This window comes from Lytechinus variegatus, chromosome 15 (genome assembly GCF_018143015.1).
Source record: "Lytechinus variegatus isolate NC3 chromosome 15, Lvar_3.0, whole genome shotgun sequence".
Classification (NCBI taxonomy): domain Eukaryota; kingdom Metazoa; phylum Echinodermata; class Echinoidea; order Temnopleuroida; family Toxopneustidae; genus Lytechinus; species Lytechinus variegatus.
In genome coordinates this window covers 27776904-27794493 of record NC_054754.1, presented here as the reverse complement: position 1 = coordinate 27794493, position 17590 = coordinate 27776904, and the positions used below count along the sequence as shown (strand labels likewise).

Sequence of the window (17590 nt, the reverse complement as noted above, 5' to 3'; positions counted from 1 at the left end):
CAGACATGAAAGAGATAATTGCAAACTTAATAAACTTATCATATAAAAGCGGTTGCAAAATTGTGAATACAAAACCATACATATTAAACAATAATATTGACAATAAAACTTACAAATACTTGGAATACGATTTTACAAATTCCGCTGTTGAGTGATCATCCTAATTTATAATCTCAGCTGTATATTCCTTTCTTGAAATTATTGTGTTAATTAACTGTGTCTGTGTCGATTGAATATTAACTTTATGGCAAAGATTTCCAAAACGTACACTAAACAGATAAATACGCATTTTGCATATTCAGTTTTATTTGTCGTTTTAAAAGTATATTCTGAATTTGATTTTCTAGTTTTCTTCTTTTGATTTCAATTGCTAAGTCTATGGACTTGAGTTTGAATGTTCAGGTTTGTTATTTCCACGGATGAACAAAATTATAATGGGCGTGGACTAGTTGGTTTTGGAATTGGTGGGACAGTACATGTTCATTTTCACTTCGGGGAGGTGTCCGAATGCGCCCCCTCTATACTCTTTTTGATCAGTATTGTTAAAGTGAATTTGCTTGGGTGCTTATATCACTTTAATTACACCATGCACCCCCGAAACAGCGAATTTGAAAAAAAGAATAGTATAACTTAAAGTGAAGCAAATTAAAAAGCAAAAAGTTGGAACAGTAAAAAGTCATTCACGATATTTTAAATTTCATTTCATTTCATTTCATTCGTTTATTTCCATTTTCAACAATTACAGTTTCTTCTGTACATGTTGACATATATATTATATATATTTGTTATTTAAAATAACAAAACATATTTCAATTATTCCTGTACAGAAAATTATATTCAAGATTATTACAAATCAGGTTGAGAATGGAGGAGGCTGCTAAAAAGCGGAGCTTGTATAGTGCAGCCTCCTAATAAATATTCTTGCAGTTGTTTAGCATATAAAAAAAATAAGGTACCAACTTGAGCATGACCAGTTGAATTAAAAAGAAAAATTGGAAATAAATATAGAAAAGGAAATAAGAAAAAGAGAGATTAAAGGTCTCCAGAATCCAGCCCCAGCACTCACAGACGGACCTCGCCGATCAACAGGAAAACGAAAGAGATATATAAGTGTACGTGACATGATAAACATGTTTGATTAAAAAAATACAAGAGCTTGAGTGATGAAGAGTTAAATTCAATGGTTCTCTTGAAGAAATTTTTTGAATTTATATTTGAAAGAATTAAGGCTTGGAGATTCTTTGATGTTACTATTGATAGTTCCCCAGAGTCTAGGGCCTTCAAAAGTAAAAATTGATTTTGCAAGGATGGTCCGGGGTAGTGGTAAATGAAATTCATCGGATTGACGTGTGGGATATTTGTGAAGGGTTTTGTTTTTGTTAAATGAAAAATTAAATATGGGTGGTAACATATTATTGTTTAACTGATACATGAATTGACCTAAATTATATTGGTACAGTGTTTTTATTTTTAGAATGTTATTGTTTAAAAACAACTCATCTGTGTGAGATCTCCAGGACAAGTTGAAAATAATACGCAATGCCTTCTTTTGTAAAAGCAATATTCTATCTAGGTAGGTTGAGTGTGTGTTTCCCCAAACAATTGCTCCATAATTTAGATATGGTAAAATTAATGTTGAATAAAGCATTTTTAGGGAGGAAGTTGGAAGAAAAAACTTAACTTTGTTGATAACACCAATATTGCGTGAAATTGTGCGACATATAGAGTCAATATGCGATTTCCAAGATAATTTGTTGTCTATTATAAGGCCTAAAAATTTAGTTGTAGTAACAACTTCAATGTCTACATTGTCTAATTTGATATTAAATGGCAATTGTTCTAAAGAATTGCTAAAAAGCATGCATTTCGTTTTTTGAACATTTATTGACAATTTGTTAGCCTTAATCCATTGTACCAATTTATCCAGTTCAGTGTTCAGTACATTAATTAAAATATTGGGGTTAGGATGAGAGTAGAGTACATTTGAATCATCTGCAAAAAGGACATAAGATAATATTTCAGAGGAGTTCTGGATGTCATTTATATAGATAATAAATAAAAGAGGGCCCAGGAGGCTACCTTGGGGAACACCCCAGTGTTTCAGTGTCATATAGGCCGACAGGTTTTGGAATTAGTTCCTATGGGAAAATTCATCACGTAGGCCTACACGTCCCACCTTAGCACAAGTTTCAAACACTCATGCTTACCAAGAACAATAATGAAATGCCCTGCGTCCAGTAATCAAAGATCAAAACCGCTAAGTTATATAAATCAGTGTACATTAAAAAATGATATATTTCAAAGAAAATTGAAGCAAGGTACATACAGGTAGGCCTACGCGGACATTACAAAATCAAATCGAATTTAAACAAATTGGTCAAGAGAACATGGAATCAAAGAACGTGAATGGAGGAAATGTGACTGAAAAGGACGATGCAGTTCAAGGTCGGGAAATTCACAGAAGATGGGCTAATGTCTTTTGAATTAATTTTCAATCTTTCCATTAATGTACTTTGTATATTTTCATTTTTACCTGATATAAATACACATTTCCATCTATCATTATCTAAAATAGGCCCCGGGAAATAGGCATATAGGCCTATAAACAGAGCAAACGCAAAAATCATAATAGAGAATTTCATCCAGAGAAGTCAGGTATAAATACCAAATTCACAGCCTAATCCACATGTAATCACACTGATAGTTAATTGAGATGCAATTTGTCATTAATATTTTCGATTGTAATGAGGTTGGATTCTTTTCTTCAAGAAAAAAGGCCGGAGACGGCATTCCTTTTTCAGCGTTACAACATACGAGCTATGTGTACATCCGGGTACTTTTGCTAATCTAGACCTATCGAGCAATGGCCGACCCCGCTCCACGCGATCACAGACGTTAAGTACGCGCGCCAATGGGGACCCCGCACTCTAGATAATCTATACATCTCTATGGATATAACACGTGAGTGAATGGGGGTCTGTATTACTCATGTGTGCCCTATATTGCTCTGTTGTTCGTGATATTATAGCGCCATCAAGTGGTTATGACGGTACAGACTCTAATTTCGGATGTACAAGCAGTTAATCGGATAGCGTTTTGCTCTATGGGCGGACAAATTCACAACGGCTTTTTCATTGACCGTGCCGCCGTTACTGCCCCATCCGTGATCAGTCCGATCCGAGCTTGAGATCGACCAGTGGCAGTGCAGTCAAAGTGCAGTGCAGCGCCTGGGTCCTGGGAAAATAAAAGCCTGAATTCTGAAGCTGTAACTTAAGTTGAATCAGACATTGTTCTGTGCTGAAGTCTGTGAATCTTCGACAGTTTCAAGATCAGATTCAGAGTTTCCGTTTATCTCCGACGAGTCCCGAGACCATCCTCGACTGACTCGCTAGATCGCTGACTAAATTGGATTTGGAACTCAGTGTCATTTCCAAAAACTAAAGCCTTAGTTTAGGCAAGTACAATACAGATAGTCACAAGGAAAGAGCCGGCCATCATTTACACTGTCAGTCAGAATGGAAAGCTTCTTCATTCAAGTAAGATTTTTTTATTGAAAAAAAGATTTGTTTACTCCAGTCTAGATGTATTGTTAGACCAAACAAACATTGCCAAGCTTCGGTCTCTGTTGGTTGGTAAGAGTTCCATACGCACCCACACTAAAATTGAACATGGAGAAGGTTCAGAATAATATATCTAGCCATATTATAGAACATATGGGGAAGTGGAAATCACTCATTTAATGAACAGGGTTATGATATAACCTTGTTCTCAGTTACATCTATTAACCCAGGGACAATAACCAGTACGACTATACACCATACGGTGGACTGTACTGTTTCCAGAAGAAGAAGAAGGGAGCGCCGGCCCGCTTCACCCAGGAGCTCACCGTGTATTTACCCATACTCACGGGACAAGGGTAGATTATGCCTGGTCAAAATATCTAGCAAGGTAAATTGTGAAAACATAAATTATGCACTTACCACGATCATATGGATGAAGGTCTAACGAGTGGTAGAATCCTGACGTCGAGGCACAGACTGAAACCTCAAAAAATGAAAATTTCTCTCCTCCCCAGTCTCGATTTGCCGTTTTTGTTGTGACAAACAAAATGGCCAATCGAGACTGGGGTAAAGGAGAGGACTTATTATTTTTTTGAGGTTCCAGTCTGTGCATCTCCAACGATGCCAGGATTCTACCACTGGTTAGACCTTCATCCATATAATCGTTGTAAGTGCATGATTTCTGTTTTCTCAATTTATCTTGCTAGATATTTTGACCATAATCTACCCTTGTCCCGTGAGTATGGGTAAATACACGGTAAGCTCCTGGGTGCCGGACCACTTCTAGGTCCGGCACTCCCTGTGTTACATCTCCATGTGTGGCAAAATAAGTGTGGCAATGTTTGGCTTATTTTCTCTTTTTGTATGGCCTGAGGGACAAATGCTTGATATTCTTACTCTGACAGTTTTCATTTCTGAATTAAAAATAGAGATTAAAAAATGAAAATTTTCTTGCCATATTACTTTCCACCAATAGAGGGCATACACAAAAATATGCCCCATATTCAAGTTTTTGAGCGCTCTGGTGAATACAAAAATTATTCCCAAGTTACTAGTGAAATATTAATTGTAACTGTATGGAAATTAGTAATTTTGGTCACAAAAGTGATATTTTAATGATTTTTTAAAGTGTGTGCTATGTACAGCATTGGCATACCATAGTCCTACCTGTAGATTCCCCACAGGCAGGATGGTTGCAGTGAACAAGTGGTGGAAATATATACCAAAATATGGCTTTATTCCGTCAAATTACGAGCAGGATCTACATGAAGTGTGTGTAATTGTCCACAGTGAGACATTGGTTTATGTAGTCAGTAAAGGAATGAGTTAAACATTGACACAACATTGATAACTTCATTGGACTCTTTCAAATCCAAACTCACTCAAAAACCTAGCAATTGACCTGCTTACTTGGTGATCTCACACATCAATAAAGTTGGCGGAGTACAGCAAGTCTTCATATGCCGACTTAACCCAAGACAAGACAAGGGTCTGTGAGTCAAGACTAGTCAAACTATCGGCTGAAAATCGTTAAAATACCCCTTCCGGTATCAGCGCTTTTCGCTAGCATCGCGGGAAAGGTATTGACTGCAGATAAAACGAGGTGTGTTCGAGTCCCAACAAAGGTAAAATCGTAAAAATAGCGGGAAAGGTATTGACTGCAGATAAAACGAGGTGTGTTCGAGTCCCAACTAAGGTAAAATCGTTAAAATACCCCTTCCGGTATCAGCGCTTTTCGCTAGCATAGCGGGAAAGGTATTGATTGCAGATAAAACGAGGTGTGTTCGAGTCCCAACTAAGGTAAAGCAACAGTAAAAAACTGATAGAAAAAGCTGAAGTGACCAAACCGGAAGTCTCGACAATCTTTTGTTATTTTTGGTGGGGGGTGTATATGGAACTCTTTCCTGTTGGTTGTTCAACTGAACTCTGTTGTTGGCTTCACTCATAAAAAAGTCCAAATATCCTGGGGGGGGGGGCACTCGACCCCAAAAAGTGGTGGGGGTTTGCCGCAGGCAAGACAAAAAACGGGGGCCTTGGTCTTGGAGCGGGCTTATTCTAAAAAGGAGGGTCGTCGGAACGGGCTTATCGGAACTACAAATGTTTGTGAAAAAGGGGGTCCTTGGAACGGATCGCCAACTTGTGAGTACGATGCGTATGCATGATCCCTATGGAACGATCATGCGTGCATGATGCAGCTACATGTAGTGCGGCCTCCGCTGGGTGCGCTCGCGCAGAGGCGATAGTCGGACAGCGCTCTGCGGCCCCTTTTCATCGAAATTGCAGCTCATTGTAGCAGATCAATGCGATCGGAACGGCGTTACGAAAAATATGCGAAGCTTGCCTTAGGAGCGGATATCTTCTTTTTCTCGATAAGAAGAAAATGTTATGCTTTGGAGCGGCTTTCTTTGTTCTTTTTCTCAATATGACAAAAATGCTATGCCTTGGAACGGAAATTTGAGTGTAAAAATGGGGGTCCCCTCTGTGGCACATACCCACTATGCATTATATACTTAGTGCCCCCCCCCTGGGCCAAATACAGAGGCCGAATTTCTAGCGTGTTTTGTACAGGGGACTCAATGGCCATATGTTTATGTATTAAGTTTGGATAAAACAGGGAATTGAAGTTGCGCGACAGCCGAGGTAAGTCTATGTTTTTGTTCCTTTTAACTTGATTTTCCCTGTTTTTTGACAGTAAATGCCAAGAGGGAATATTAATTTGCATTTCGGTCATGTTAATTTTCAAAAGTTTGATTCATTAATGACAAAAATTGAAGAGCCCTGACGGGGGGATTTTGCATTGTAAGTCCCCTAATGGTGGCTGCATGATTGCGAGCCATTTGTGTACTACATGTAGGAGAAATTAAAAAAATTTAAAAAAATGTTTAAAAACCCCTCGAAACAGACGGCTGCCAGCTGTCTAGTCTAGACTATGTAATAAAAAAGAGTAGGACTGTAATCTAATCTTAAAACTTAGGTCTCACGTTAGACAGCTGGCAGCCATCTTATTCTTATCTGTTTCGAGGAGCTTTTTACACATTTTTTATTTAAAAAAAATTTCTCCTTGTATTTTTGTAAAGTTACACAGCCGGCTTGTAATTGTGTAGCCCAGGACTCGCCCGTGTACTAATTACTAGTCAAACATATACTCTCCAAAATGGGGTAGAATGGGGTCGGAATAGCACTCCAACTAAAAGGGGAAAAAATTGATTATGCACTTACATGTATCTCAATTATATGGATGAAGGTCTATCGTGACACAGAATCCTGATATCGAGGCACAAACAAGACCCTCAAAAAAACGAAAAGTTAGACGTCTACGTCGCGTCTGTTTTGGTATCGATCAGCCATTTTGTTTTCAATTTCGATAGAAGGAGAACAAACGAGACAGAACTTTTCCTTTTTTGAGGGTCCAGTGCCTCGATGTCAGGATTCTGTGTCACGAGTATAAACTAATTTCGATCCAATCGAGCGATGGAGGGGCTCGGGTACAGTGATGTGTGGATTGTCATGATTGTTGTCGCGAAGTGAAATCATGATTTTTCAAGTTGATATTCATACTTTGTTGCGGATTTGGGAGTTTAAACAGTTTTGTCCATTTTTAGAAAAAAATATGTTTACTGTGATTTTTCGTTTGAAAAGCAACTTTCCATTTTAAAAGGCCAATTCTGTGAATTCCGTCTGTTTTCTGCGAGCGCGAAATGGTGCAGCGGCGTGCAGCTAGATTTGTAAAGGGTGATTACGACTGACAGTGCAGTGTTGCACAGATGATGAAAGAACTACATGTATTACAGTTAAATTTACGGTTGCAGTCTCTTCATGAATAACAAGCTCACAACAAAAGAATCGTCGATGGTCTACTAAATTGCCATCTCAGCTTATTAACATGATTCTTCTTTAATTTCCAGAAAATTTTCAGTTGATAATGTTCCTTGAATCTTATGATGTGTGCCAAAAATCTCAAAAAAATTTGAGAGAAATAGACTTGGAAAAAACCTCGGCCAGTCATTTTCAGATTGAACAAGACAATGTTGCCCCACGTCTGCGCACCCATTCACTTTACACACGATAAGGGAATTGTTATGAAAAAGGCTGTTTTTTATTCCTGTCACCAGAAATGCCTGAAAATCACTTTTTTTTCACCTTTTTGAGTCAGATTTCTTAATGAATAACTTTCCATATATTTCGATAAAGTCTGTGGTCGATCTTCTTTTGCTAGAATCGTGCAGATACACGTATGCACAGACTTTAAATAGGGGACCTCAAGTACCATACTTGGTTTTCCTCAAATATGTCATATTCCTGATCATTTATAAACATGGTGACGATATGAGGAACTTTCTGTTCAAGTTGTATGAAAAGTCAGTGAAGAAATTGAGAATTGAGAGAGTAGAAAATCAGCAAATTCATAAAATAAATGAAAATGTGAAGAGCAACAACAAGACATCAAGGCAAAGGGCTTAATTGGAGGTATCATCGAGGTCCAAGACCAAGTGAAATGGGTGTTTCATAACGATAGGGTCACACCAGTAGCTGTAGGTCTACTCACACAAGTCAGTCATTTGTAAAATAGGTGAGGTAGTATACAGTAGATCACCGATCAGTTGGTCAGAGCACCTGTTTCAGATACAATTGTTCATTAGATCTCAGCGTGAGGGGCTCAAGTTCCGCTCATGCCAATACTTGCATGCTGTAGCGTAGAGTCTGGAGTTTTGACTCTATAAAATCTAGTGTTGTGTGTAAAGCCTCATTAGTCATTAATGTAGGTGTGCATTAATGTAGGTGTGAATGCAGTTGAAAACACTCTGTCCATCAGAGATGATGTACCAAATGTTGGTCCTGTAGGAGAGTCAGATTCCTAATCCTATGCACATTAAAACCAATACACTATTCGTAGGGTGTTCACCTATTATTGCACCTGCTGGTCCTGGCTAAAATCCCAGGACTCCAGTCAATTAAATTTTGAAGTTGACGTTCAATTGCCATTATAACTATAATGATTGTGGGCATTTACGGAAAGACAAGATAACATATCATATTGCTAGCTTTATAATAAGTAGCTAATTCATAAGTTAAGAGTGATTTTACTTATGAATAGCTTTATAAATCTATTCATAAGTATCATTAGTTATGAGCAATTTACAAAAGACTGGCAAGGTGACCTGAACCTTAACATCTCTAAAATTCTCTATTGTTATGCCCGTAGAGCATGTCTAGAAATTTGAGATCTAATGTTAGGCTAACAAAATAATGCAGGTGGAGCTAACAGTTTGCCTTATTGAATTTATTATAAAATCATGATAAATAGGCCTATATATAATGATAAATAACATTTATGATTATTTCTGTCTCATCTTGCATTAATGTAGTTTCAAGTCTTATGATTAAGGTCAAAGGTCATTAAGGGTTCAGTGAACTTTGACCATGTTTGGGGTATCAACATTGAAATCTTAACCATGGTTAAGTTTTTGAAATGTTATTCATAACTTTGAAAGTAATTGGATCTATTAAATGAAACTTGGACATAAAGGGTAATCAAGGACCTCTGATCATGTTGCATGAGTTCAGATTACATGATCAAGGTCAAAGGTCATTTGAAATCAACTTATTATTAAGTGAATTTTTTGTTTTGGTGAAAAATTATTAATTTTAGGTGAAAGAAACAGAAAGGTTTCATTAATATTGAGCTATTATGCAGGATTACCACCTTTTCCTACATTGATTTTGGTCCCATTTTTCTGCACAAATTGATTTTTTTTACACAAATTTATCTCAAGATACAAGGAAAGTTCTTATTCTACTATTAAATACAACAAGTTTATTTCAGAATGTTAAATCAAGTATTTGCCTATAAGCACTGCACAAGATCATCTGAGAGTCCTCTAGACCCTACATTTGATCACTATAAATCCTATGTCATTCCATACTAGTCTGCAGGCACAGACCCTGATTAAGAACTTCAGTCAAGTGTGTCTTCACAAAAGACTAGCACATACATGTACATGGACTTCAATTTTGGTCTTCAACACACAAGTCATATTGGCTGTGCATTCAGACCTCTAAACTTCAGGGAAGGGTTTGCTCAGCATACCATTGTAATGTCATGCTTGTTCAATTCTCTTTTGAATGAGAGTACCATTAAAATCTAAACAACAACAACAATAATAATATGCAAAAGATAGCTCTAATGCAATCCACAATCAATTACAATGGAACAGTATAATGAGATAATTGTTACAAATTACAACAATAACCAGGAAGTACTTTAATAGTTGACAATACTTATAAACAGACAGTACATGCTAATCTTCATGAATGCAATGAGTATCCTGATCAGAACTGGTAGGCAAAATGTTTAGATCACCTTAGAAATCACTGTTGGTAAATTTATAGGAATTTTAAATGCATTAAAGCAAAGCAGGATAGGTGAGCACCCAACCCATGGCAATTAACCTTGTTTCGTATCTAGGCTAAAACAAGGGCTGTCATTGTAAAGTATGTAGGTTAATGCGTAGCATGTTAGAAACATTGAACACATTTTTACATCGCCCCGCTGATTGTGCGTAACCAGGCTATCACAGTACTCTATGGCCATACTAAAAAGCCAATAGATCTATGGAAAGTAGACAATTTTGAAGACATCTGGTATACCCAATGTTACTCGAAAGAACCTTTGCCCTTGCAAGCATGTAATACAGTACAGATGTATGATTTACTGGTACTCTTGGTTATATCCAAGATATTGTGGTTTTATCCAAGATATCAATGCATTATATGTCTGTTGTAATGTCTGTCAATGTACAGAATCTTCCTGTACCTCGAAAATTTTTTGCCCTTACAGTCAGCATGTACGGACAAATTTGTCATGTGGATATAAGTCAACCCTGATATTGTTGAACATAGGAATATTACAAAAGTGAGAGAAAAATAGACCACATGTATTTATGGCCCGTAATCTGAAAGGTACTCTGGTCTAAACCCTAGTCTTAAGTTTTGGTTTAACTTTAACTATGGATAACCATTTGTGACAGATATCTCTAACACTACATACTGTACGTCAGCTTATTTGACACTCCAATTCAAATAAACATTTCTCCAAGTGCATACAGAAACAGATTTGTCCCTTGCCTATTAAAGTCTAAATATAGGCCTATAAAGTCATTGAGTGTGTAATTCTAGCCAATATATACATGTACATGTATTGATATTCTGTTTTCCTCAAAAGTCAAGTCAACTAGACAACTGTTCACTTCTTTCCTTGGGCTTCCTCTCTTATTTCATTTATTTATGTGTACAAATATATCTGTTTGTACATATACTTTTGTTTAATATTTTCTATTAAAGAATTACTGTCTTTAAATCTTTTGAGTGCTTTTAATCAATTGCCTTGTCAGTGACTACTGTTTGAATTAGATCTGCTACATGTATATACATGTAGGCTATTGAAAACCCCTCATTCTGATTGGATGAGGGGAAATTTGTCAATGAAAATCACTGACTAGTCACATCAAGACCCCCCTTAAATGTTTGAATCCATTGATGTATGTTTTTTGCATCATGATGAGAAGATAATACATATTCTTTCTGAGATGAAAAAAGACAATAGAGTCTTTCAAATCATTCTATTTCTTGCAGCACCTATAACACATCCATCTTCTGCTACCCCTTGGGAGTGAAAGGGAAACCACTTTCTTGAGAAGTTCCTCTGGAGGATTCCATCAAGAGCACAAATCCAAGATGCAAAGTGAGGCCTCCTGCATGGAGCTGGCCCTAGAAGGCGAGAGGTTATGCAAGGCGGGGAACTGCCGAGAAGGAGTCCGCTACCTGGAGGCTGCCGTGGAGGTCGGAACAGATGACCTTAAGACACTAAGTGCCATCTACAGCCAGCTAGGCAACGCGTACTTCTTCCTTGAAGACTATGGCAAGGCCCTGACCTATCACAAGCACGACCTGACCCTGGCGACGTAAGTAGATCATGGCTTGTCAAGGCACCTTGTCAAAGCTCAAAGCTGCATCTTTCCTCAGGGATCCAGCAGGAAGCTTTTTGTTGAAAATCCTTGAATTTCGTCATAGACGATATACATGTAACAAGAATGCAGGAAGCAAGCATAGCACCTTTATAGCAGTGGTCCTGCTAAAACAAGCAGTGCAGACTCTTTACAATTTGCCAAACTTAAAGTTTACAGTACATGTATAACTTTAAACCAATGGTAAGAATTGCTCAATAAAAATACACTGATTTTCAAGAATAAGGCTATTGACCACAGTTTTATGATGAATGGAAAGTGAACGATAGGCCGTTGGGTCCCATTACACATCGTAAAGAAGCAATCGGTCATTGCTGCTGAGTGGTGCTGCAATTAGGGCTGAGTAAAAACGTTTTCCTGTTGTTCAAACGACTGTTAAAAAGTGAAAACGTTTTCTTTTCATTTTGACAAATGGCTGATCTTGTAGGGAAAAAAATAATTTTGCCAATGTTGTTAAATTTTCTTATTGTACATGTATATTTACATGTACCTCCATGAAATATGACATGAACTTAAACTGATCTTTTAGAATGAAGAAAGAAGGGAATCTACTATATATTATTATTGATAATTTCCAAATAAATCAAAATAATTTAAGGAATAGATGGGCATTTCATTGAATATGAATTATGAAAATTAAGCAACCAAGAGTACAATACCGCCACACGACATCACCGAACGTAGAGGGCAGCAACACATGGCCGTATTGCTGCCTTCTACCTTGGTTATAATCAAACGATGTGCGCATGTGAATGTTTTCGATGCAGCCGGCCGGGAAGCAGAGGCGAGGTAGTCTACAGTCGAGTGCATTCACGATGTGTGGATTGTCATGATTGTAGCGAAGGGAGATTGTGTATTGTGGTTAGTTAATATTCGTATTTTGTTGAAAATTTGGAGTAATTCATGGTGTTTTTTTGTGTATTTTGAGGAAAAATATGTTTTCCTTGATTTTCCATTTGAATAGCCACTTTCCGTTTCAAAAGGCTGTTTCCGTGAATTCCGTCCATTTTCCGCGATCGCGGAAAATCACTTTCCCTACTTTTCATAATTGACAGAATTGGGGTTATATCGTGTTAAGGCGATATATCAATATCACAATACCATTATCAAATATTCAAGGTTTTTGCAATATTGCATAATTTTGATAATATGAAATACCAGGGGAGCGTTTCATGAAACCTGTCGGACATTGTATCCTACAAGTCATGTTTTATCCGACAGTTACTATAGTAACTGCTTCTCAACCAATCAGAATCAAGGAAAGTTGTCAGATCTGACCACTTGTCAGACGAAAATATTGATGAAACATTGAAACACCCCCCAGGACTAACCTTTTGTTTCTTTTCTTTGTAGCTCTATTGGGGACAGACTTGGAGAAGCCAAAGCCAGTGGTAACATTGGTAATACACTAAAAGTCCTCGGAAAGTTTGATGAAGCCATCTGCTGTTGTCAAAGACATTTAGATATATCAAGAGAACTCTCGGAAAAGGTAAGGATGATGTACATGTATTAGAGATTTACCTTATAGTTTCATAGTAATGTAATAATTATATGATAATTCTTATTTATAATCATAATTTATTGCTCAAAATCGAAAATCAGAAATGGAAATCCCCCCAAATTCATTTGCCCAATCGACCCTGGGCCCAGCTGTCTTAAATTGCTCAAATGCAAAACAGGGCAGCAGCAACTCTCATCTTTTAATGTATTTTGGTATGATGCTGCCAGGGCTTGAACACCAGACCTCCCGGTTGCAGGGTGGATGCTCTACCAACCAAGGCCAAACACCGGCAACTTTACCCAGGGAAGCCACTTCTGCTCGTATAAAATATTCTCCTAGCGGGCCCTGTATCACATAATTATTTTTTAATACCTTTCTCCATTTCTATATGTTCAGTGCCTGAGAAGAAGGTAAAGGTCCTATTTTGTTTTCTTTGGTATGACTTGACCGGGGATTGAACCTACAACCTTCTATTCATGATGGGGGTAGTCTACCACTGAGCCACCATGTCTGGTGACCATGATCATGTGCCTTACCCAGTTAAGGCTGTCACAATGCACTAACAAATTAAAGTCATAATAGAGTACTGAAGTGTGACATCATCAATTTTCCAATCTTGCATTTCAGCATTTTTATTCCATAATTTGGTAGAGCATGATGAAATACCTCCACTACCAAATTTTGGTGCGAATCAGTCCATGGGAGCCTGAGATACAATGTATGACCTCATGAATACACTATTTGCCCCATTGAAGTCAATATATTATTGGTATGAAATATGCTGAAATGCAAAAAAAGTTTTTGTGACGTCATCACTTCGTTACTCTTTGGGACTATTTATTATCATGACTTTAATACCACTTTGTGTTGTAAGCCAAGAGTGGATTTGACATGTTTGCCAACAAATTTTGTAAGAATCCATATCACCGTCAGCAGATACAGTTACGGTAATCCAAGCTCAAAATGTCTTTACTGTGATTTATATAGCATTAGATTCTGAAATGCAATACATGCTGTGCATGTTCTCTGTATCTTGTGCACTCAGCTTAAAGGCCAATTAAGTCCACCCCAGAAAAATGTGGATTTGGATCAATAGAGAAAAATCAAGAATAACAATGAAAATTTCATCAAAATCGGAAGTAAAATAACAAAGTTATGACATTTCAAAGTTTCGCTTATTTTTCACAAAACAGTTTTGCACAATTTAGTGATGTGCGAATGAGAGGGTTGATGATGTCCCTCACTCACTATTTCTCTTTTTTTATTGTTCGAATAGAATATTTCAATTCTTACATATATGTATAACAATAAGGAATAACTTGACCAAACCATAAAGTGTTCAAACAATGGTAATTCCATATGTTCAAGTAAGAATAAATCTTTGCTTCACATGACAATGATGAGAAAATGAGAATATTTCATATTTCAGATAATGAAATACAAAAGAAAAAGTGAGTGAGTGATGTCATCATTTCCCTCATTTGCTTGCAGACCAGGATGTGCATGTACATGTTTTGTGAAATTAAGCGAAATTTAAAAATGTCATAACTGTCTTATTTCATATCCAATTTTGATGAAATTTTCAGTGTTACACTTCTTGGATTTTTCTTTTTTTATTCAAATTAACTTTTTGTTGGGGTGGACTTGTCCTTTAAAAGTCATCGTACTCATTTAATTGTTTTGGCAATTCAATATACCTTGGTTACAAAGATCATATAAATCAAATTGTATTTGTTTGTCTTATGTACATGTACTTTTTGTATGAATGCATGCAAAACTCTGTCCCAGACAATTTTTATCTTATTCAAGGAGTGTTAATATCAGGATACAAAACTTGTTTACCAGTATATTTTGGTGAGAATATTCACTATGATTCACAATGATATGTGTATTTTGTTCTATTTTGCTGAAATGTAAAAACCAAGACCTCATTACTAAGCTGTTCCAGCCTTCAAACAAAATTATTCATGACTGTATTACACTGGGGAAAAATTGATTTTTTGTCTCACCTGCGAAGCAAAGTGAGACTATAGGCGCCGCTTTTCCGACGGCGACGGCGGCGGCGTCAACATCAAATCTTAACCTGAGGTTAAGTTTTTGAAATGATGTCATAACTTAGAAAGTATATGGACTTAGTTAATAAAACTTGGCCATAAGGTTAATCAAGTATTACTGAACATCCTATTAGAGTTTCATGTCACATGACCAAGGTCAAAGGTCATTTAGGGTCAATGAACTTAGACCATGTTGGAGGAATCAACATCGAAATCTTAACCTGAGGTTAAGTTTTTGAAATGTCATCATAACTTAGAAAATATATGGACCTAGTTCATGAAACTTGGACATAAGGTTAATCAAGTATCACTGAACATCCTACATGAGTTTCACGTCACATGACCAAGGTCAAAGGTCATTTAGGGTCAATGAACTTTGGCCGAATCGGGGATATCTGTTGAATTCCCATCATAACTTTGAAAGTTTATGGATCTGATTCATGAAACTTGGACATAATAGTAATCAAGCATCACTGAAAATTTTGTGTAAGTTTCAGGTCTCATGATTAAGGTCAAAGGTCATTTTGGGTCAATGAACTTTGGCCGAATCGGGGGTATCTGTTGAATTACCATCATAACTTTGAAAGTTTATTGGTCTAGTTCATTAAACTTGGACATTAGAGTAATCAAGTATCACTGAACATCCTGTGCGCGTTTCAGGTCACATGACCAAGGTCAAAGGTCAATGAACTTTGGCCGAATTGGGTGTATCTGTTGAATTACATGTACCATCATAACTTTGAAAGTTTATGGATCTGATTCATGAAACTTGTACATAAGAGTAATCAAGTATCACTGAACATCCTGTTCGAGTTTCAGGTCACATGATCAAGGTCAAAGGTCATGTAAGGTCAATGAACTTTGTCCATGTTGGGGTTTTTTGTTGAATAACCATCATATCTCTGTAAGTTTATTGGTCTAGTTCATAAAAAAGGGAAATAAGAGTAACCATGTATCACTGAACATCTTGTGCGAGTTAGAGTAGTATTCAAAGTGAGCACTGCTGCTATATTGAACCGCGTGATGCAGGTGAGACGGCCAGAGGCATTCCACTTGTTTTTTTTTGGGGGGGGCTCCATTTTCATTTTTTGTAAAATTTTAAGGGCTCCTTTTCTACCTTTTGGGGGCTACTCTTTAATTTCGGGGGTTCACTTCTCGCAAATACGTTGTACAGTATATTGTGAGACCCAGGACGATTAGCCCATCCTGCTTGTTTACAATGTTTAACTTTGTTTATTTATTCGCTATTTATTTTTTCTTCATTAGTATTGTTAAATGATAATCTATTTTTTGTTATTGTTCATTTAATAGAGATCTAATGTTTATTTTTTATTGTGTGTATCTCGTGTATTCAATTTTACAATTTTGTCCATCAAAGTGAATAGGATGAAGTTTACCAAATTTGAACAGAATTTGTACTTCGAGGAATCGTTTCAATAAATTTTATTTTCTTATTTGATTAAAAGTCACTTGAAAATCATTTTATGAAATATTGAATGCATTGCAGTCTGACAGCTAATGTCAACATGTCAACTTATTTTACAAGCTGAGCTAAGCCTAAGCCAGTGCAGCGCAGCCACTGAACGCAGCACAGCTCAGAGTCAATCATCACCGTAACACAGGCGGTGTGAAATTGCATAAGCGCCAATACGGTACATGTATACTCAGGCACTGACTAGTACTCACCAAAAATCCCCACTGAAAATCCTAATTTTGGCCTTCAAATTGCAGGATCTGTGGCATATTTCTAGAGCACCCGAAGGCTAAGTTCAGATTTAAGAACTGAGGTTGCCGAAAAATATGGTGAAATGAAAAAAAATATATGATTTTGTTCAGAGTTTACGATCTTATTTTCTTGCAGATTGAATATGGTATCTTCAAAATGCAATAAAAAAGAAAAATTTTACGATCAAAATTACGGAGGGACCTCGTGCATTCCAGCCGACTTGTGGCTGCTGAGTTAGCAGTGCAGCGCTGCCTAACCAGTTATTGCTCGGCAATTATTTTGTGGGCAACTTTTAGATTTTATGCTGCCCCGAACGCATGATGTGTTGAGTGTTTACTTGTGGCCCAGTTGATTTAATAGTCTTCTGACTTTGAAACAGAGGGCCTTTGGTTCAATTCCCAGCCATGGCGTAATTCCCTTTTAACAGCAAGAAATTTATCCACATTGTGCTGCACTTAACCCAGGTGAGGTGAATGGGTACCTGGCAGAATCAATTCCTTGAATGCACTGAGTGCTGAAATTCAGCTTGAGCTAACGCTGGGGTAATAACGATAATAAACAATGTGCCTCAGAATAGAATATTTCTAGATAGATGGCGCTATATAAATGCCTATTATTATTATTATGATTTTGGGGGTGACTATAGTCATTTCTGCTGCCCCTGTGTTTTTTTCCGTTAAGGGGAAAATACATTTTTTTTAATTGAATCCATTTGTCTACATGTA

General features: G+C 37.0%; 1 protein-coding gene across 2 annotated transcripts in view; it reads left to right on the top strand.

Annotated features, from left to right (window-relative positions):
- Nucleotides 1-3042: 3042 nt before the first annotated feature.
- LOC121428617 (G-protein-signaling modulator 2-like) overlaps nt 3043-17590 on the top strand; it is a 66739-nt gene continuing 52191 nt past the window's right edge. Inside the window, exons 1-3 of one of the 2 annotated variants that reach the window (XM_041625379.1) lie at nt 3043-3536; nt 11193-11521; nt 12938-13073. In XM_041625379.1, the coding sequence (XP_041481313.1) occupies nt 11295-11521; nt 12938-13073 (363 nt within the window). In that variant the 5' untranslated portion in view covers nt 3043-3536; nt 11193-11294. The remainder of the gene's footprint in view (nt 3537-11192; nt 11522-12937; nt 13074-17590) is intronic. The other variant, XM_041625378.1, reaches the window with a different exon arrangement.